The sequence below is a fragment of the Nerophis lumbriciformis genome, linkage group LG25 (genome assembly GCF_033978685.3).
Source record: "Nerophis lumbriciformis linkage group LG25, RoL_Nlum_v2.1, whole genome shotgun sequence".
Taxonomy (NCBI): Eukaryota; Metazoa; Chordata; class Actinopteri; order Syngnathiformes; family Syngnathidae; genus Nerophis; species Nerophis lumbriciformis.
Genome location: NC_084572.2, coordinates 39,514,044 through 39,538,043, shown reverse-complemented (window position 1 = coordinate 39,538,043; position 24,000 = coordinate 39,514,044). Strand labels below are relative to the sequence as shown.

The following is a 24,000-nucleotide window of genomic DNA, read 5'->3' as shown; positions in this document are numbered from 1 at the left end:
GGCGTCACGCGCAGCAGGTAAGCAGCTTACCTTCCCGCCACCCCCGTGGCCGGGGGCTCGTAACATGGGTCACTCCGCGGGCTCCGCCCGCGCAGCTTACCTGCCCGCCACCCCTGTTGCCGGGGGCGCGTAACAGGGGTCACTCCGCGCGCAGTGCGCTCACGAAAGGGGTGGGGCTCACCCTGGTTGATATAGAGAGCAGGACGGTGGCCATGGAAGTCGGAACCCGCTAAGGAGTGTGTAACAACCCACCTGCCGAATCAACTAGCCCTGAAAATGGATGGCGCTGGAGCGTGGGCCCATACCTGGCCGTCGCCGGCAGCGAGACGCGCTTGGAGGTGCGCTCAGCGCGGCTCCCATATGATTGCGCACTGGTGTGCGTCTGGGCCGTGACAGCGTGGCACGCGAAAGTCTGTACTGCATTGGATCAGTCTCCTTTCTTTAACAGGCAAAAGCTTTATAACCTCACCATACCTGCCAACTTTTGAAATCAGAAAAACCTAGTAGCCAGGGTCCAAGGGCCGCAGGCCCCGGTAGGTCCAGGACAAAGTCCTGGTGGAGGGTTCAGGGCTTCGCCCCCCGACGCAAAAATATTACAGCAAAAATCATATGGGTTGATTGACATGTTTATTCTGTAAGCTAACTTCAATAGTTTGAAATTATTTTGACAGTTAATGCCAGTTATCCTGTCAACCTTTCACAAGACTTCAATTTGTTCATTGAAAGTATAAACACTTTTTACAGTAAACAAATGGTAAAACAGTACTAAACAATTCCATTAAAAAAAAAATTGGTGTCATTATTAACTTTCTGTCCAAGCTTGTATAATCTGCCTTGTTCAATTGTAAAAAATATTCTGTGCCTAAAATTCACATTTCTATCACAATTATCATACTGTAAACATGGTAAGCTAACTTCATTAAAATTAATAGTCCTGTCAATAGCATGGAATTACAATTCAAATGTAGTTTTTTTGTAAGCCTTTCAAAAAAATTCAAAAGATGAAAAATGAATGAAAATGAATTTAATCAGACACTTGAAAAGTGGCACATCACATCTCTAATGTAATCATTTGAACTTTTCAACAGAAATAGCACTGCAAAAATATTAAGGACATACTTCTGTATTTTGGTAGTTATGCTGTCAACATTTAACAAGATTTCTTCAACTTGGACTTGAAAGCATAAATAGTATAAACACTTTTAACAGTATGTCGTGCTGTGAAATACAGCCGACAGGATTGCGCACCAAACACGAAGCAAGGCCAAAGTGCATGCATGGTGCAGGAGAACAAAGGACTTCTTTCATTTAAGGTTTGTGATAAACCATCAAACTCATTCGTTAAAAGGACTCTATAGTAATATAAAGCGAATTTTTCCGGACATTATCATGCAAGAAAAGTTTATTTTTGGGACCGCGATCACCGCGTAATGATTTTTAAAGGTTGCATTACAAACATTTAACTGTCCCATGTGATCAGCCAGTGCGATTGGAAGTCCATGCTCAATTATTGCCTCCGTAAATAAAACTTCGGGCGGGTGCGGGCGGATGGCGGGCGGGTGCAGTTCTGATCAAACGTTACATCAGGTGGATGGCGGATGGTTGACGACTTTCTGACGAGGTTGCGGATGAAATAAATTGCCTATCCGCGCATCTCTACTACATTTGTTGCTACTTGTTTTTAATTTGAAAAAGTCATTAAAAATCTGTAAACATTGTAAAGTACCAAAGAAAGTACCAAATCTCAACAAAGTACCTTGTACAGAAAGCAGTTGAAAATATGGCAAAACGATAAAAAAAATATAAATTTAAATTCTAATTAATAATAACAAACTTGTTTTAAATGTATATATATATATATATTTTTTTTTTTTATCATTATATTTTTCCGTCGGAAGAAACAGGAAGTGTCAAAGCAAGGTTGGTTGCATAAACAAAGACACTCACTAACTCAGCAACGCAGGAAGTGATCACTAATCAGTGGCAGTGACACACTAACAGCCAATCAGGTGACAGTATCAACTATCAAGTTCGGTTGTGCCATCTTGTTGTCAGGCGGTTGATTCTCTGCATGGAATGAGAAGAAAAAGTTACCATGAGTGCTGCAGAGAGCCAGGTTTTTTGAATTTTTGAATAAGGGACCAAGGCGCTGGTAATGAGTGACACCACACTCACCTTAGCCACGCTCACCTTCAGCGACTTGACTCCTGCCCTTCTTCCCTGCACCTGTGTTGTGTTATTAATTAGGACTATTTAACTTGCGTATTGGCCAACATTCTTGGTTCGTTCATGTTTATTCATTCTCCCACTGCACTTCTCTGCGCGTAAGTCTTTGCTGTGCTCCAGCATTCCGTTGTGTTGTTTCGTAGCCTGTAAGTTTGACTTTCATTTAGCACAGACTGGCCTAAGCTGCGATGCCTTTCCCACCGACGTAATACTAAATGACACACAAGAACATGACATTAAGGGCAGGAGGACACCAAGTTGATGTGATGGTGCACACTGACTGGCATCATTCACTGAAATGTGCAAAGTGCTAACTAAGCATGAGTCATGCTGCTGTTCTTCAAGAAGAAGAAGACAAATCGTCTGGTGATTTGAGATAGAAGCCAATATTGATTGTCAGGTGGATTGTGTGTGCAGCAACACAACATTCCAGTGGACATGGGCTACGCTGTGGCCCCCCACCACTCGGGGGTCTACCCGGTCCACCTGCAGCTCTACGAGGCCTGGAGACAGGTGTGGAGCATCCAGGTGACTAGCACTGAGGAGTACCCGCACCTCAAGCCAGCCCGCTACCGCAAGGGTTTCATTCACAGCAACATCAAGGTGAGCACTTCTTTGCTATCTGGAACACATTTTCACTTCTTCCAAAGTGGAATACATTCAACATTCTACACACAATAACCCATTTTTGTAGTATTGTTTGTAAACGTATAAAAAACAGAAAAAAAAACAAAAGTGAGCTCAGGTGCATCCTGTTTCAACTGAGATGTTCCTCCAGCTTCATTGGAGTTCACCTGTGGTCAATTCAGTTGTTTAGCACACCATACTTGCGAACCTTGAGACCTCCGATTTCGGGAGGTCGGGGGTGGGGGGCGGGGTGCGTGGTTGGGGGGCGTGGTTAAGATAGATATATATAAGAAATACTTGACTTTCAATGAATTCTAGCTATATATATATATATATATATATATATATATATATATATATATATATATATATATATATATATATAAATAAAATAAATACTTGAATTTCAGTGTTCATTTATTTACACATAAACACACACATAACACTCATCTACTCATTGTTGAGTTAAGGGTTGAATTGTCCATCCTTGTTCTATTCTCTGTCACTATTTCAGAACACACACATTATACAAATATACATTATAAAATCAATAAGAAAACGGGAGCTCTAATTTGGGAGTCTGAATTAGGATCAGAAGTTCCTATATAAACATTGCGCACTCACGTCGCCATTTTGTATTGATTACTGCAGCTGTGCACTGGATTCATTCACAAATACAAACTACAACTCACAAACACTTTAGAGTTAGGCTCCACCATCAGAATGTGTACTTAAACTTATAAAGATCACATGGATATTATTCAGTGAGTTGATTCACCAAAACTAACCTGTTATACAGGAGGAAAAAGCACACAGGACGTTTCAATTGTTCACAGACTGGTCGCTCTCATCAGAATGACAAGACATTTCCGGTCTGCAGGTGATAGCATTCAATTGGGAAGAAACGCCCTACTGCCCCCTACTGACCAATGTGAATACTGATAAATGTGTAATGACAGCTCCAAAAACGAATTCAAACCACAAAATAAAATAAATAAATCAACACAAAAATGTGACACATTATGGGTGGGTCACATATGCATGTACAGTAGATGTTATTGTCACATATGCATGTACAGTAGATGGCAGTATTGTCCTGTTTAAAAGTGTCACAACATTGCTGTTTACGGCAGACAAACTGCTTTACGGTAGACGGAAACTTGACTGCTGTTGTTGTGTGTTGTTACCGCGCTGGGAGGACGTTAATGAAACTGCCTAACAATAAACCCACATAAGAAACCAAGAACTCGCCCTCGTTCATTAGCTGTTTATATTGTGGGAAAGCGGACGTGTGAACAGGCTGTCAACACGTCACTCAGGTCCGCATGGAGCTGGAGGGGGCGTGGCCTCCAGCTCCGCCTGAATTTCGGGAGATTTTCGGGAGAAAATTTGTCCCGGGAGGTTTTCGGGAGAGGCGCTGAATTTCGGGAGTCTCCCGGAAAATCCGGGAGGGTTGGCAAGTATGAGAATAAGTGATTATTACATTTGAACAGAAGTGTAGATAGAACATGTTAAAAGAGAAAATAAGCAGATATTAACAGTAAATGAACAAGTGGATTAATATTATTTTTTTACAGTTTGTCCCTCATAATGTGTAGAACATAATAGGTGTATAAATGACACAATATGTTACTGCATACGACTAATTAGGAGTCTTTGTTTGTTTACTTACTACTAAAAGACAAGTTGTCTAGTATGTTCAACATTTTATTGAACAACATTTGTCTTTAATTGCAACAAGAAGCGTATGTTTGATGTATCCTAAGATGTTCTGTTAGAATAGAGACAATAATTACCTGAGTATCTCCAAGTACCAGTAATAAAATATTGGTATCGGGACAATCATAGCGCTAACACAATATTGTGAGTCTCAGCTAGCAATGCTAACGCTGCTCCGTCTTGGCACTGATGTCACACGTCACTTAGCAACAGGCAGAGGTGTGGACTCCAGTCACATGACTTGGACTCGAGTCAGACTCGAGTCATGAATTTGATGACTTTAGACTCGACTTGACAAAATGTAAAAAGACTTGCAACTGGACTTAGACTTTAACATCAATGACTTGTGACTTCACTTGGACTTGAGCCTTTTGAATTGACATGACTTGACATGACTTGCTACTTTCCCCAAAACCCAAAGATGAAAAAGTTATTCGGGAGCGCTCCGTATTTGTCATTGTGTACTTGTCTATCAGCGTTGCGTGTGTCAGCTGGTGTGCTCTCAGTACAACAGCCAATCAAATTACATCTACTTTGTTTTCATCACACAGCATTCATCCAATCAAATTGCAGGAAGAAGACATGTCCAAACCACACGCCAGTGAACAAAAAATGATACCTAAAATATTTTTGTTTGGGTATAAAAATTACGAGGTGGTCAACACAAAACGGTTTGCAGTATGCAACACATGCGGTTCCAAAATGACTGATGGAGAGGCAACAACTTCCAACTTCGTCCGGCATTTGAAGTTGCACAAAGAAGGGTAAGTTTTGAATGTAAGATAACGTTTATTGGCTAAGTAACGTGACTTTTATTTGCTGTGTAGTTAAATCAGTGAGGCTGTAAACTCACTGCTAACGTTATAACGTTATTGCAAACACGGGAATCTGTTGCAGTTCACTACCTTATTCATACTTTTTGTTCAGTGATTTTTTTTAAGCAGGGTTACGTTAGTCAATATATCACACGTAACGTTAGACGGCGGTCAGCAGCACCGCGTATTTTAGCCACCTAAAAAAAAGACAAAAATAGTCAAATAAAGGTCAGTTAAAATGTATACTATATTATGAATATGTGTACCGTTTTAGCTAGCTTTCTGACATACTGTTGGTTGTTTACCTCAGCGGTCCCCAACCACCGGGCCGCGGCCCGGTACTGGTCCGTGGATCGATTGGTATCGGGCCGCACAAGATTTTTTTTTTATTTTTTTTTTATTTTTTTTTTATTAAATCAACATAAAAAACACAAGATACACTTACAAGTAGTGCACCAACCAAAAACAACTCTCTCCCCCCTTTTGTTCTGGGCATTGAACATGAAGACTCTTCCTTCACTGTTCCGAGTGGCCATGAGAGTCTTGGCAGTGCCTGCCTCCAGTGCTCCAGTGGAGCGAGTTTTCAGCCATGGTGGCATCATACTACGCCCCCATCGTGCACAAATGACTGACAGACTCTTGGCTAATTTGGTCTTTTGCAAATGCAATGCAGCATAGGGCCCTGACATATAAAAAGTACAACTTTTTTGTTATGTTCACGTATATGTCATGTTTTTTCAATGTTAACACTTTTGTACAAATAAGTACATTTGCACTTTATTTTTCAATGTGTTTGTTCTGTAAAGGAATGAGTTAATGTTTAAAATGACTGGTTAATAGTGCTATTATAAAGTGCAATGTCAGCACAATTTTCTTTCCTGCAATTTCAAATGCACTTGTTTTAATAAATAAATACAGCGTTTGAAAAGCATACACAATCTGTGTTAATATATTAGTCTGTGGTTGAAAGGACTTGAAAGGACTCGAAACTCAAAATGCAGGACTTAGGACTTGACTTGAGACTTTCCAGTCTTGACTTTGGACTTGACTCGGGGCTTGCCTGTCTTGACTCGGGACTTGACTCGGACTTGAGGGCAAAGACTTGAGACTTACTTGTGACTTGCAAAACAATGACTTGGTCCCACCTCTGGCAACAGGCACCGCCTTTTAAAGGCACATGCACTCCAGTCTCATGAAACATCTCAACTGCACATGCCAGATATTTGAAGTCATGCAAGTGATTAATGACATGTATTCAAACATCTTTTTGTTAGTCATTGAACTACGTTTGTGGAAACGCAGAGAAGATGTGAAGGAAATAAGATGGAACACCACCAACCTATAAAACAGTTTGCCGGCGGAAAAGACATTTGAAGGTTTAGTCATTCCAACAAATGTGCAGCTCCTCCTCCTTGCTTCACTTCTCTTTGTCAAAGTGCACAATTGCCACCTTTTGCAGCAAAGAGCATTTGACAGCCAAATGACTCGTCGTCATGATTGCATTGTGAGAAGTCAACACTTCATTCAAGCCAGCTGACATGTTTATGATGCGTGCAGCACTCACACATCACCATGACAACCACCAAGCACTGCACACACATATTTGTTTATCATTAAGGCCAGCAAAGATGTCACTTAGACAATACATTGATCCAAAGATAAGACCTGCTTTTATATATTTTAAAATAAAATGACATGTTCCAAATAGTCAATCATTCAATTAGATCATGATATTACAATTAAAATGGAATATAAACAGAATAGACGACATCGGCATAACTCCTCCATTTTTAAAGGTGTGTTCACTTTTGTGATTTGTCAAAATTAAACATTGCATAAAGCAAGGACTTATTTTGGGCAGCCAAATATTTCAAACCAAAATGCTGTTGAATATGTTGGTTGTATACACTGTACTTCCTTATAGACACTGTACTTTATATGGAGCACAACAGTATTTAAGCTACATTTTAGAATACATCAATATTTATTAGCCACACCGCACTATAAGCAGCAGTTATCAAATACATTTTATAAATGTTTATTTACATACCTTAATTGTTTCCAAACAGTGTTTGTAACCCGGCAGTAAAACGGCTCATCAAACAAAACAGAAGTCATGGTCATGGACCCACTAGCTGCGCAAGCTAGCTCTCCAATCAGCTAAACAGACTCAATAACTCCACGCTGACGTTTTGGTGAATTTACCAAACTGAAACAATACAAAAAGAATGTCATTATAAATCGATACTACTAACAAGCACGCTGGTAAACGTGTTAGCATATTCGCTAGCTTGATTACATGTACAAATGTGCATGAAAACACTCTTAAAGACATCACACATGGGATGGTTTGGTAAATATGAATTGTTTTAGTTACATTGTAAAACTTACAAACGTTGTTCAGAGTGATGAATGAAGAATCCTTTCGAGCAGGAACGCTGTGGACGGTTATACTTCCGGTTCAAGGCACAAAAGAGGAAGTGCATTTTCTACCCGCAGCACCTGCAGTAAGCGAACTCGTCCAAAAGGTGGCGCCATAGCACAAACAATAACAAAGCATTTCAGTGTCTTTGTCGGTGTTACATGAAAACTATTTGTTGACTACAAAACATTATGGCCGTTAGCAAAGAAAAATCTATAAATGAGCCGCACCATTTTACAAGCCGCGGAGTTCAAAGTGTCCGTAATATCATCAAAAGGTTGAGAGAATGTGGAGAAATCACTGCACGTAAGCCATGATATTGCGCACCTTGGAGCCCTCAGGCGGTACTGCGTCAAAAAGCCACATCAGTGTGTAAAGGATATCACCACATGGGCTCAGGAACACTTCAGAAAACCACTGTCAGTAACTACAGTTGGTCGCTACATCTGTAAGTGCAAGTTAAAACTCTACTATGCAAAGCCAAAGCCATTTATCAACAACACCCAGAAATGCTTCGCTGGGCCCGGTACTCAACGGTACCAATTTTCGATTCTTTGATGTGTGTTATTGAATATAAATTGTTTTTAATATCTCTTTTTTTTTTCTTGGAACGTTTAAAACTGATCTGATTATGATCAATTCTACTTGTTATTGCTTGTTCTATTATTACATTTCTAAATGCATTGATTTATTTGTATTTATTGTCCTCAGAAAGTACTTAGACACACTAAAATCTTTCAATTATTATGAACAACTGAAATAAATTGTTAGAATTTTGCATGTGTTGTGTGTCTTATGCTTCACTAACTTATCTTATCTTATCTCAGTATTTGATCTGTTTTTATTATTGTTTGAAATATCGGTTTGCACTTCAAGATGTAGTTCAATGAAAAGTGCGCTGCTAATAAAAAACTATTATTATTTATTATTTCTTGTAGGAGTTCTACTCTTTAGTTGTCTTGCTCCTTTCAGCAAATGTTGGCATATTTCAGTTGTAAAAGAGCACAACTTGTACAAACCCCGTTTCCATATGAGTTGGGAAATTGTGTTAGATGTAAATATAAACGGAATACAATGATTTGCAAATCCTTTTCAAGCCATATTCAGTTGAATATGCTACAAAGACAACATATTTGATGTTCAAACTCATAAACTTTATTTTTTTTTTGCAAATAATTAAGTTAGAATTTCATGGCTGCAACACGTGCCAAAATAGTTGGGAAAGGGCATGTTCACCACTGTGTTACATGGCCTTTCCTTTTAACAACACTCAGTAAACGATTGGGAACTGAGGAAACTAATTGTTGAAGCTTTGAAAGTGGAATTCTTTCCCATTCTTGTTTTATGTAGAGCTTCAGTCGTTCAACAGTCCGGGGTCTTTGCTGTCGTATTTTACGCTTCATAATGCGCCACACATTTTCGATGGGAGACAGGTCTGGACTGCAGGCGGGCCAGGAAAGTACCCGCACTCTTTTTTTACGAAGCCACGCTGTTGTAACACGTGCTGAATGTGGCTTGGCATTGTCTTGCTGAAATAAGCAGGGGCGTCCTTGAAAAAGACGGCGCTTAGATGGCAGCATATGTTGTTCCAAAAGCTGTATGTACCTTTCAGCATTAATGGTGCCTTCACAGATGTGTAAGTTACCCATGTCTTGGCCACTAATACACCCCCATACCATCACACATGCTGCCTTTTACACTTTGTGTCGATAACAGTCTGGATGGTTCGCTTCCCCTTTGGTCCGGATGATTCCAAAAACAATTTGAAATGTGGACTCGTCAGACCACAGAACACTTTTCCACTTTGCATGAGTCCATCTTAGATGAGCTCAGGCCCAGAGAAGCCGGCGGCGTTTCTGGGTGTTGTTGATAAACGGTTTTCGCTTTGCATAGTAGAGCTTTAACTTGCACTTACAGATGTAGCGACCAACTGTATTTAGTGACAGTGGTTTTCTGAAGTGTTCCTGAGCCCATGTGGTGATATCCTTCAGAGATTGATGTGGGTTTTTGATACAGTGCCGTCTGAGGGATGGAAGGTCACGGTCATTCAATGTTGGTTTCCGGCCATGCCGCTTACGTGGAGTGATTTCTCCACATTCTCTCAACCTTTTGATGATATTATGGAGCGTAGATGTTGAAATCCCTACATTTCTTGCAATGTCACTTTGAGAAATGTTGTTCTTAAACTGTTTGACTATTTGCTCACGCAGTTGTGGACAAAGGGGTGTACCTCGCCCCATCCTTTCTTGTGAAAGACCGAGCATTTTTTGGGAAGCTGTTTTTATACCCAATCATGGCACCCACCTGTTCCCAATTAGCCTGCACACCTGTGGGATGTTCCAAATAAGTGTTTGATGAGCATTCCTCAACTTTATCAGTATTTATTGCCACCTTTCCCAACTTCTTTGTCACGTGTTGCTGCCATCAAATTCTAACTTAATTATTTGCAAAAAAAAAATAAAGTTTATGAGTTTGAACATCAAATATGTTGTCTTTGTAGCATATTCAACTGAATATGGCTTGAAAAGGATTTGCAAATCATTGTATTCCGTTTATATTTACATCTAACACAATTTCCCAACTCATATGGAAACGGGGTTTGTAGCATTATTTGTCTCCATTACATACGCTCCTCCCATTTTGCTTATGTTTCTCCGCTTTTTCTCCATCAATCTCCTCCGCCTCTCACTCCATCTTTGATAGCTCAGAGGAGGACAGGAAGTCATCTTAAGCTTGTAAAATTGCTCTTCGCGTGTCTGGAAGCAGATTGAGAGACGCCCACTGGACCGGCGGTATCAGAACAAATCAGGCTGAGATACGGGAGGGACTGTGTGTGTGTGTGTGTGTGTGTGTGTGTGTGTGTGTGTGTGTGTGTGTGTGTGTTTGTGCACCCTCTTTTTTAAAATGTACTACATCAGTTTGAGCTATAGCTCTGTGGATAATTGCTTTGGTGAAATAGTGCTGAGTGTCTGAAGCTGTGGTGGCCTCCCATCTCTTATTTCCTGTCCTCCATCCCAACACCCCTCTGTGACGCGCACGTGTGTGTGTGTGTGCGTGTGTGTGTGTGTGTGTGTGTGTGTGTGTGTGTGTGTGTGTGTGTGTGTGTGTGTGTGTGTGTGTGTGTGTGTGTGTGTGTGTTTTACTGCTATCCCAATATGGTCACTTCCAACCTTTACTCTCAGCGCTGCACAAGAACTACAAACTAATAATAGTCTCTTTAATTGACACATTTTATTTCTGTGGCTGTCCAATGAAAAGCAAGATTAAGCATATTTTATTCATTGGAATTTGAAACAGGACATTAATATTCTGCACTTGATCAAACTCTAAAGCAGTGGTTGTCAAACAAAAGTATTTTTATTATTATTATTATTATTATTATTATTATTATTATTATTTATTTTATTTTATTCATTGGAATTTGAAACAAGACATTAATATTCTGCACTTGATCAAACTCTAAAGCAGTGGTTGTCAAACAAAAGTATTTTTATTATTATTATTATTATTATTATTATTATTATTATTATTATTATTATTATTGTTATTTATTTTATTTTATTCATTGGAATTTGAAACAAGACATTAATATTCTGCACTTGATCAAACTCTAAAGCAGTGGTTGTCAAACAAAAGTATTTTTATTATTATTATTATTATTATTATTATTATTGTTATTTATTTTATTTTATTCATTGGAATTTGAAACAGGACATTAATATTCTGCACTTGATCAAGCTCTAAAGCAGTGGTTGTCAAACAAAAGTATTTTTATTATTATTATTATTATTATTATTGTTATTTATTTTATTTTATTCATTGGAATTTGAAACAGGACATTAATATTCTGCACTTGATCAAGCTCTAAAGCAGTGGTTGTCAAACAAAAGTATTTTTATTATTATTATTATTATTATTATTGTTATTTATTTTATTTTATTCATTGGAATTTGAAACAGGACATTAATATTCTGCACTTGATCAAGCTCTAAAGCAGTGGTTCTCAAACAAAAGTAGCACCACAGGAAAGTCTTTGCTCTCTAAGCACCACCATAATGACCACCTTTTAAGTAGCGTAGTGGGCCTAAGTATTAATTAAAAACAAGGCATATGCTTGATTTAATTAGTACCGTATTTTCTGGACTATAAACACCGCTATATAAGCCGCACCCATGAAATGTTCTAAGAAACAAATATGTTTCCATTCATCAGACTGTAAGCCCCAGATATACAGGTAAAAGCCAGTAAATTAGAATATTTTGAAAAACTTGATTTATTTCAGAAATTGCATTCAAAAGGTGTAACTTGTACATTATATTTATTCATTGCACACAGACTGATGCATTCAAATGTTTATTTCATTTAATTTTGATGATTTGAAGTGGCAACAAATGAAAATCCAAAATTCCGTGTGTCACAAAATTAGAATATTACTTAAGGCTAATACAAAAAAGGGATTTTTAGAAATGTTGGCCAACTGAAAAGTATGAAAATGAAAAATATGAGCATGTACAATACTCAATACTTGGTTGGAGCTCCTTTTGCCTCAATTACTGCGTGGCATGGAGTCGATGAGTTTCTGGCACTGCTCAGGTGTTATGAGAGCCCAGGTTGCTCTGATAGTGGCCTTCAACTCTTCTGCGTTTTTGGGTCTGGCATTCTGCATCTTCCTTTTCACAATACCCCACAGATTTTCTATGGGGCTAAGGTCAGGGGAGTTGACGGGCCAATTTAGAACAGAAATACCATGGTCCGTAAACCAGGCACGGGTAGATTTTGCGCCAAGTCCTGTTGGAACTTGAAATCTCCATCTCCATAGAGCAGGTCAGCAGCAGGAAGCATGAAGTGCTCTAAAACTTGCTGGTAGACGGCTGCGTTGACCCTGGATCTCAGGAAACAGAGTGGACCGACACCAGCAGATGACCTGGCACCCCAAACCATCACCCAACCATGCAAATTTTGCATTTCCTTTGGAAATCGAGGTCCCAGAGTCTGGAGGAAGACAGGAGAGGCACAGGATCCACGTTGCCTGAAGTCTAGTGTAAAGTTTCCACCATCAGTGATGGTTTGGGGTGCCATGTCATCTGCTGGTGTCGGTCCACTCTGTTTCCTGAGATCCAGGGTCAACGCAGCCGTCTACCAGCAAGTTTTAGAGCACTTCATGCTTCCTGCTGCTGACCTGCTCTATGGAGATGGAGATTTCAAGTTCCAACAGGACTTGGCGCCTGCACACAGCGCAAAATCAACCCGTGCCTGGTTTACGGACCATGGTATTTCTGTTCTAAATTGGCCCGTCAACTCCCCTGACCTTAGCCCCATAGAAAATCTGTGGGGTATTGTGAAAAGGAAGATGCAGAATGCCAGACCCAAAAACGCAGAAGAGTTGAAGGCCACTATCAGAGCAACCTGGGCTCTCATAACAGAAACTCATGGACTCCATGCCACGCCGCATTAACGCAGTAATTGAGGCAAAAGGAGCTCCAACCAAGTATTGAGTATTGTACATGCTCATATTTTTCATTTTCATACTTTTCAGTTGGCCAACATTTCTAAAAATCCCTTTTTTGTATTAGCCTTAAGTAATATTCTAATTTTGTGACACACGGAATTTTGGATTTTCATTTGTTGCCACTTCAAATCATCAAAATTAAATGAAATAAACATTTGAATGCATCAGTCTGTGTGCAATGAATAAATATAATGTACAAGTTAAACCTTTTGAATGCAATTTCTGAAATAAATCAAGTTTTTCAAAATATTCTAATTTACTGGCTTTTACCTGTATATGTTGTGAAATGACTTATTTACACGGGAAGGTTTGGCAAATTTTTATTTGCATACCTTAATTGTTTCCAAACAGTGTCTGCAACACGGCAGTGACATCACACATGGGACGCTTTAGTAAGTAAGAATTGGTTTAGTTATATTGTAAAACTTACAAATGTTGCTTGGAGTGATGAAGGAAGAATCCATACGAGTAGAAACGGCTAGAAGACTGAATGGCACTTGTGCTTCCGGTTGAAAGCTCTGTCTAAACGGAAGGGCAATGCAGCACCTGCAGTGAGCAAACTTGTTGAGCATAAACAATAACACACATACAGCTAGTTTTTTAGTATGCATAAAACAATTTAAAAAACACATTTTATTCCCACCAGATGGCAGTAGACTGTTGAATATCTTACAATGTGGCAATTCCAACTTTGTCAGTGGCGCTTTCCATCATTTTCAGCAGACCGCATTGCACAATGGTGAGGCCCCCCCCTCCAGGAATGGGGCCAAATGAATCCTTTCCCAAGTGGACACACCACTGCTTTCATTCTGCGGTGAGACATGACTGGTCAGAATATTCCTGACCTGTTGTGGAGAAATCTGCTGACATTGTTTAGTCTGCTCTTTCTGCTGTTGGAGGAATCATTTCTCAGCTGACAAATATCTGCCTGACATATTTCTTGTCGCCGAGGCTGGCAATTTGTCAGCAAAATGTGCGAGAGGCTGGCCAGCAAATGTTCCAACAGCTCAGTGTTTGGCAAACATCTTGGAGGTCAATGGGAGGAAAGATTTATAAAGATTATGACTCTTACACATTGTACTAACACTTTCATATACATATATATGTAGACATATACATACATTTTCTACCGCTTGTCTCTTACGGGGTCGCGGGGGTGCTGGAGCCTATCTCAGCTACAATCGGGCGGTAGGCAGGGTACACCCTGGACAAGTCACCACCTCATCACATGCATTTCTGTGTGTATATATATATATATATATATATATATATATATATATTGTCATGTCTGTGTAATCATGTTTTGTTTTAAGTCATGTTTTGTTTAGTTTCTGGCTTTTCACTCCCTTGTCTTGTTTCCATGATTACCCCATTAGTTTCACCTGTTCCACATTTGGACTCATTGTGCACTCTTGATTGTCACCATAGCAACCCATTAGCTTTCACCTGTCACGTCACGCACCTGTTTCATGTCTTGAGTCACGCACCTGTTTTCGTTAATCATGTCTGTAGTATTTAAGTTCAGTGTTTTTCAGTTTGTCTTTCTGACGACCTCACCACATTTATGCTCTGTCCATGCCTGATACTTCTTTCCATGTCAATTCCTCAAGCAACTATTTCTGTCCAAGCCAAGTAAGTTTTTGTTCCATGTTTATAGTCTTTTTGGTTTCATAGTTTGTTCTCCGCCATTGTGCCTGTTTTTTGTTTGTACTTTTTTGCTATAGTCTTTTGGTTTCATAGTTTATTCTCCACCTCTGTGCGCGCTTTTTGTTTATTCCTTTTTTTTGATAAATATAAATAAATCATGTACCTTCATTCCCGTCTCGCCCGTGCCAACTTTCCGTTGCATCCCGGAAAAGCAAACACCCAAGATCAAGTCATGACATATATATATATATATATATATATATATATATATATATATACATACATACACACATATATGTATATATACATGTATGTGTATATATATATGTATATATATATATATATATATATATATATATATATATATATATATATACAAATCCCGTTTCCATATGAGTTGGGAAATTGTGTTAGATGTAAATATAAACGGAATGATTTGCAAATCCTTTTCAAGCCATATTCAATTGAATGCACTACAAAGACAACATATTTGATGTTCAAACTCATAAACTTTATTTTTTTTTGCAAATAATAATTAAGTTAGAACTTCATGGCTGCAACACATGCCAAAGTAGTTGGGAAAGGGCATGTTCACCACTGTGTTACATGGCCTTTCCTTTTAACAACACTCAGTAAAGGTTTGGGAACTGAGGAGACACATTTTTGAAGCTTCTCAGGTGGAATTCTTTCCCATTCTTGCTTGATGTACAGCTTAAGTTGTTCAACAGTCCGTTGTGCTATTTTAGGCTTCATAATGCGCCACACATTTTCAGACGAACTCTTTTTGAAGTATTTTACGAACTATTTTTGAACTATTTTATGGACCTCTTTTTGAACTGATCTTATCTGTGAACTTTTTGCGACCTTTGACCTTTGGAAACAGCCGTGGCCATGTGGTCAGGGAGGGTCCAAAATAAAAGAAGGAGGCATTCAATCTTTTGGCAGAGCGTGCTGAGATACTGTACAAGGGTACAGTGTAAAGGCCACTCTCCTCAATATATTGAGTACCAAATTGAATTCTGTCTCTGTTTAATTCTTTGCCTCTTGTCTTGTTTAATAGATGTCATCAGTGTTTGAACCTGACAACGTTTGTTTACGAGATAGAATTTAAAAAAAAAAGATACGTCCGTCGTCATGTCTTTCATAATGATTGTGAACGATAGGCACTTCTTTTTTTTTTAAAGGGGAACATTATCACAATTTCAGAATGGTTAAAACCATTAAAAATCAGTTCCCAGTGGCTTATTATATTTTTCAAAGTTTTTTAAAAATTTTACCCATCACGCAATATCCCTAAAAAAAGCTTCAAAGTGCCTGATTTTAACCATCGTTATATACACCCGTCCATTTTCCTGTGACGTCACATAGTGATGCCAACACAAACAAACATGGCGGAAAGAACAGCAAGCTATAGCGACATTAGCTCGGATTCAGACTCGGATTTCAGCGGCTTAAGCGATTCAACGCATGTATTGAAACGGATGGTTGTAGTGTGGAGGCAGGTAGCGAAAACCAAATTGAAGAAGAAACTGAAGCTATTGAGCCATATCGCTTTGAACCGTATGCAAGCCAAACTGAGGAAAACGACACGACAGCCAGCGACACGGGAGAAAGCGAGGACGAATTCGGCGATCGCCTTCTAACCAACGATTGGTATGTGTTTGTTTGGCATTAAAGGAAACTAACAACTATGAACTAGGTTTACAGCATATGAAATACATTTGGCAACAGCATGCACTTTGAGAGTGCAGACAGCCCAATTTTCATCAATTAATATATTCTGTAGACATACCCTCATCCACGCTCTTTTTCTGAAAGCTGATCCGTCCAGTTTTGGAGTTGATGTCAGCAGGCCAGGGAAGCTAGGGTCGATAGGGGATTTAGCTCGCTCGTCTGCGGGAACAAACTGCCGCCATTGCTTGCCGTGCTAGCGAGGTCTTTGTCCCTGAATTGCTCACACACTCCGGCAGATTCAATGGGGGTCTGGCGGCAGATTTCTTTGACTTTATGGTTGGAAATGCATCTGCTTTGAGTGTCGCAGGATATCCACACATTCTTGCCATCTCTGTCGTAGCATAGCTTTCGTGGGTAAAGTGTGCGGAACAAACGTCCAATTTCTTGCCACTTTGGCATCTTTGGGCCACTGGTGCAACTTGAATCCGTCCCTGTTGGTGTTGTTACACCCTCCGACAACACACCGACGAGGCATGATGTCTCCAAGGTACGGAAAACAGTCGAAAACACGGAAAATAACAGAGCCGATTTGACTCGGTGTTTGAGAAAATGGCGAATTGCTTCCCGATGTGACGTCATCGCTCCGAGAAAGGCGTTTAATTTGCCAAAATTCACCCATTTAGAGTTCGGAAATCGGTTAAAAAAATATATGGTCTTTTTTCTGCAACATCAAGGTATATATTGACGCTTACATAGGTCTGCTGATAATGTTCCCCTTTAAGAGCAGTTTCCTTTTAAGATATGTAGCAAAGCCTCCTTTTTTGGGTGGGTATACTATAAACATGGGCAGGCTCATCTAACTCAGTATCGTGTCCACATGTTGGTCTTAAACTGGATTAGAAGCTACTTAACCAACAGGAAACAATACGTGAAGATAGGAGAACACACATCTACTACACTTAATATATCCTGTGGTGGACCTCAGGGATCAATCCTAGGACCAAAACTGTTCAAGCTCTATATCAATGACATTTGGAAAGTTACAAAGGACTTCAAGTTAGTTGTATTTGCAGATGATACAACAGTGTTTTGTTCAGGAGAGAACACACAGAAGATAATACAAACAATAAGAGAAGAAATGAACACATTCAAAAGATGCTTTGACAAAAACAGTATCTTGGAATCTCAGTAAGACTAAAATGATGATATTTGCTTGTTGTATGCATGCATGTGTGATGTATCATGTTGTATACATGTGACACCTTTCTGTGTGTCTTTGTGTGTCTTTGTGTGACACGTATGTGTTTGTGTACTGCAGGTGTTGCCTCGTCAGACGTGTGGACTGTTCACTCACACCATCTACTACAAGGAGTATCCTGGCGGGCCTAAAGAACTCGACAGAAGCATCCGAGGAGGAGAGCTCTTCCTCACCGTGCTGCTCAACCCTGTGAGTCACACACACACACACACACACACACACACACACACACACACACACACACACACACACACACACACACACACACACACACACACACACACACACACACACACACACACACACACACACAGCAACAAGAAGGTTTGTTAAAAAGGCATCAAGAATCTTTCCGGCTTCTTCTTCCGCGTGTTGTCTGTCTCATTTATTTTCATGTTTGCTTTGTGCGTATCTTTTTGCCTTCTTCTTGTCACCAACAACATCTCACTGTGAATATCTTTACACTTTAAATTAGCTCTCACCGCAGGGGGGTCACACACACGCACACACGCACACACACACACACACACACACACACACACACACACACACACACACACACACACACACACACACACACACATAGCACGGCTGTGTGTGTGTGACTTTACTTCTGCTGTGACTTGAAGTGCATGATGAAGTTGTAATGTTCACCAACACATGCATGAAGTTGTAATGTTCAGCAACACATGCATGAAGTTGTAATGTTCACCAACACATGCATGAAGTTGTAATGTTCAGCAACACATGCATGAAGTTGTAATGTTCACCAACACATGCATGAAGTTGTAATGTTCAGCAACACATGCATGAAGTTGTAATGTTCAGCAACACATGCATGAAGTTGTAATGTTCACCAACACATGCATGAAGTTGTAATGTTCAGCAACACATGCATGAAGTTGTAATGTTCACCAACACATGCATGAAGTTGTAATGTTCAGCAACACATGCATGAAGTTGTAATGTTCACCAACACATGCATGAAGTTGTAATGTTCAGCAACACATGCATGAAGTTGTAATGTTCAGCAACACATGCATGAAGTTGTAATGTTCAGCAACACATGCATGAAGTTGTAATGTTCAGCAACACATGCATGAAGTTGTAATGTTCACCAACACATGCATGAAGTTGTAATGTTCACCAACACATGCATGAAGTTGTAATGTTCAGCAACACATGCATGAAGTTGTAATGTTCACCAACACATGCATGAAGTTGTAATGTTCAGCAACACATGCATGAAGTTGTAATGTTCACCAACACATGCATGAAGTTGTAATGTTCACCAACACATGCATGAAGTTGTAATGTTCACCAACACATGCATGAAGTTGTAATGTTCAGCAACACATGCATGAAGTTGTAATGTTCAGCAACACATGCAGTCTTACGTTTCCAATCATTTCTCTTATTTTTTTGTGATGTAGTGATTGGAGCACATACTTGTTGGTCACAAAAAACATTCATGAAGTTTGCTTCTTTTATGAATGGATGACGTATATGTTGAGTAAGAAGGACCATCAAGACAGAATAGGAATATTATCAAGTTTTACCAAAGCTTTAGGAGACCAGTCTTACAGTGCGTGAATAGCAGCATCTAGAAGCCATCTAATAATCAATTTTTGTGATGTAGTGATTGGAGCACATACTTGTTGGTCACAAAAAACATTCATGAAGTTTGCTTCTTTTATGAATTTATTATGGCTCTACTGAAAATGTGAGGGTGAAAAGTATACATACAGCAATGTTAATATTTGCTTACAAGTTGACCTGCAATAAGGCGCTTTTGGTAGCCATCCACAAGCTTCTTGACCACTTGACCACTAAATTGCTGCACTTCAGCTAAATGTGTTGCAGATATATACATTGTGAAATAAGTTATTTTCACATAAATATTTAATAAATGTTTATTTACATACCTTAATTGTTTCTAAACAGTGTCTGTAACACGGCAGTAAAACGGCTGATCAAACAAAACAGAAGTCATGGTCATGGAGCCATTAGCTGCATAAGCTAGCTCTCCAATCAGCTAAACAGACTCAATAACTCCACGCTGACGTTTTGCTGAATTTACTGAGGAATTTGTGAAAGTGAAACAATACAAAAATAATGCCATTGTAAGTTAATAATACTGACACAGACACGTTAGCATATTAGCTAATGCTAACAACACTATTACAATAGCACTTTCAAGTATGCATGAACACACTCCTACAGACATCACACATGGGACCATTTAGTAAGTATAAACAGTTTTAGTTGTATTGTAAAACTTGGAAACGTTGCTTGGAGTGATGAATGAAGAATCCATACGAGTAGAAACTAGTAGATGGAACGGCACTTCTACTTCTGGTTGAAAGCAACAAATGGAAGGACACTGCAGCCACCTGCACGATTGCAACCAAGAAAAAGTCCTAGTTTGTGAACCCGTTCTCAAACAATGGCAATAAAAACTATTGTGATTCTGACTCTGCAGTGAGCAAACTTGTCCTAAACATAATAGCACAAATAATAACACACCTTTCCAGTGTGTTTGCTTGGTTTTTGTCAGAGTATGTTGGTGACGAACCCCAAGATGCAGAGATGGCAGGCTTTGTCCAGGAAAACTTGATTTAATTTAACACTATAGCAAAAAAACAAACAAAAGGCGCGCACAAGGCGGAGAACAACTTGGCTATGAACTAAAATAGCACAAAGGCTAACTGTGGACAAGAAACAAAAACACTTACTGTGACACGAAGGAACTATGACATGAGCAGAGTGAACAAAAGTAGACAGAGCTACAGTATTATGGCAGGTAGTAGTGACAATAATCCAGCAGTGACTGGAGGGGAAGGCAGGTTCAAAAAGCAGCTGGCTGATTGACAGCAGGTGTGGCCAGGTGCCAATCAGCCACAGCTGAGGGGACAAAGCACTGTTGCGTTTGGACCAGTTGTTCCTCCCAGGGAATTCAAGCGGCTGGTCGCTCCCAAGCTCTTTATGACAGTACAGCTGAGTAGAAGAACCACCAGAGACAGAATAGCTATTTTGTAATTGTATCTCCAAAGCTTTGGAAATATAATGAGACCAGTCCAGCATAGAACATTCAATCGCGCAGCTAAGATGGTCTGATCTAAAATATGGAAACCTTCTCTTCTATAAAGTGTCTCTCCCTCCCACCCTCGTTGTCTTGTCTCTCTTTCCAGCCCAAACACATGCCCATTGTCCTCCTCAGCTGGACACAGGAACAGATAAGGAAAATGAGTATCTCTCCTCCTTACATTCCAAAGTCAGCTGTTTTGTAATATGATTATGAAAATAAAGAAGTAACACTTAAATACGGATATATGTAAGTATCTGCCTCCGACAGCACTCAGGGAGATAATCAGGAAATAACCAAATATGGAAACCTTCTCTTCTATAAAGTGTCTCTCCCTCCCACCCTCGTTGTCTTGTCTCTCTTTCTCGCCCAAACACATGCCCATTGTCCTCCTCAGCTGGACACAGGAACAGATAAGGAAACGGAGTATCTCTCCTCCTTACATTCCAAAGTCAGCTGTTTTGTAATATGATTATGAAAATAAAGAAGTAACACTTAAATACGGATATATGTAAGTATCTGCCTCCGACAGCACTCAGGGAGATAATCAGGAAATAACCAAAATAAGAGCGCTGACAGGAAACAAAGACAGGAAAAAGCAAAACCTAACTGAACTGTCAGTGACAAACCTGACAGTTTTTTGTTTTTAACTATTTATATTATGGCTGTCAGCGAAGAAAAATCCATGAATTAGCCACACCATTTTATAAGCCACAGGGTTTGAAGTGTAGGATAAAAGTAGTGACTCATAGTCTTTAGAATTGACGATAGTAGCGTACAATTCCAACTTATATCTGTCAGGAGACTCGCTATGGAAGCGCTAAAAACAACAAAGAAGATGCTGTCGAAGTGGAGGCACGTAAATAAGACCCGCCCACAAAACCCCGTAGAGATGATAAAATAATGATAATAGTATGACCCCTTTAATGCGCCTTATAATCCGCCGTGTGGTTTGTATGATGACGAGACCTGCTCATCAGCAGTGCGCCTTATGGACACAAAAATATGCTAATTGCCTTTTTGTCCATGTTCTGGCTGTGTTGCGTCTCATATGACACCTTGTCACGGCTAATAAAGGAAGCTTTTTAAACACAAAAGCTATTCAAGCCTGACATGACAGTTCCCCCCCCCCCCCCCCCCCACTGATGATTCACTTGCCTGCCTCCCTGCTAGCTGGTGTTCCATTTGCAGAGACAAAAGCTTTCATTAGAGTGTGTGCTTTGCAATCAATAGTCTTGTGAAGCGTGAAGCTTTCATCCCTCAGGACTTTCCTTTTGTGCCATGACTAAATTAATCGCCAACTATTTTTATAATCGATTTTAATCGATTTAATCGATTAGTTGTTGCAGCCCTAATATATATATATATATATATATATATATATATATAGGCCCTGCGATGAGTTGGCGACTTGTCCAGGGTGTACACCGCCTTCCGCCCGATTGTAGCTGAGATAGGCTCCAGTGCCCCCCGCGACCCCAAAGGGAATAAGCGGTAGAAAATGGATGGATGGATGGATATATATATATATATATATATATATATATATATATATATATATATATATATATATATAGATTTATATACATATATATACATATATTTATATACATATATATACATATATATATATATATATATATTAGAGATGCGCGGATAGGCAATTATTTCATCCGCAACCGCATCAGAAAGTCGTCAACCATCCGCCATCCACCCGATGTAACATTTAATCAACACCGCACCCGCCCATTGTTATATATCTAATATAGACGATGCAAGGCATTAGTGAGGTTATAAAGCTCTTGCCTGTTAAAGAAAGGAGACTGATCCAATGCAGTGCAGACATTCGCGTGCCACGCTGTCACGAGCCAGACGCACACCAGTGCGCAATCATATGGGAGTTGCGCTGAGCGCACCTCCAAGCGCGTCTCGCTGCCGGCGACAGCCGCGTATGTGCCCGACGCTCCAGCGCCATCCATTTTCAGGGCTAGTTGATTCGGCAGGTGGGTTGTTACACACTCCTTAGTGGGTTCCGACTTCCATGGCCACCGTCCTGCTGTCTATATCAACCAGGGTGAGCCCCACCCCTTTCGTGAGTGCACTGCGCGCGGAGTGACCCCTGTTACGTGCCCCCGGCAACAGGGGTGGCGGGCAGGTAAGCTGCTTACCTGCTGCGCGTGACGCCGGCCGCGGCGAAGGCGGACGAGGCGGGGTGTCGGTGCGGTGGGCGCGGTGGTGACCCTGGACGTGCGTCGGGCCCTTCTCGCGGATCGCCTCAGCTACGGCTCCCGGTGGGGCCCTCTCGGGGGAAGGGGCCTCGGTCCCGGACGCCGGCGAGGCGTCCCTTCTCCGCTCCGTAAAAGTGTCCATCTCTTTTTTCTTTTCTTCTTCTGTTGTGGCATATGCTGCAGGTGCCTGCTCGTTTTTCGTATGTGGGTAACAACATTTAACTATGTATATATATTTACCAATTGGTTTAACTGCCACCCGCCTGAATCTATTTAAAATCTAATTTTTTTTAATTTCATCCGCCCGATCTGCGGATAATCCGCGGACTCCGCGGTTGTGCCCGCAAACCGCGCATCTCTAATATATATATATATATATACACATATATATATATATATATATTAGGGCCCCAAGCTGGGAAATCAATGCTGCTCTGCAGCAACCAGTTAAGGGCCAGTAAACAGCCAGTAAAGGGCCACATGGTCCGTGGTGGATAGATGGTCAGACAGGTGGTGCAAAGGGGGAGGGAGAGAGAGAGAGAGAGAGAGAGAGAGAGAGAGAGAGAGAGAGAGAGAGAGAGAGAGAGAGAGAGTGGGACGGAGGAGGAAGACAGATTGAGATTTAATGTTCAGGTCACGCCATCTTGTGTCCCTTAAGAATCCAGGCACACACAAATAAATATGTTAATATTGACTGCATGTTTATCTTGCGTGTGTGTGTGTGTGTGTGTGTGTGTGTGTGTGTGTGTGTGTGTGTGTGTGTGTGTGTGTGTGTGTGTGTGTGTGTGTG

At 40.3% G+C, this 24,000-nt stretch overlaps 1 protein-coding gene and 1 long non-coding RNA gene across 3 annotated transcripts in view; both read left to right on the top strand.

The window, feature by feature from the left end:
• The window catches only part of LOC133621930 (uncharacterized), a 115,927-nt gene that overhangs the window by 56,916 nt on the left and 35,011 nt on the right, over positions 1 to 24,000 (top strand). The window lies entirely within an intron of this gene.
• Positions 1 to 24,000, top strand: part of ndst3 (N-deacetylase/N-sulfotransferase (heparan glucosaminyl) 3) — a 93,024-nt gene that overhangs the window by 34,013 nt on the left and 35,011 nt on the right. For both annotated transcript variants that reach the window (XM_061984391.1, XM_061984392.1), the window contains exons 5-6: positions 2,644 to 2,829; positions 17,958 to 18,086. In XM_061984391.1, the coding sequence (XP_061840375.1) occupies positions 2,644 to 2,829; positions 17,958 to 18,086 (315 nt within the window). The remainder of the gene's footprint in view (positions 1 to 2,643; positions 2,830 to 17,957; positions 18,087 to 24,000) is intronic.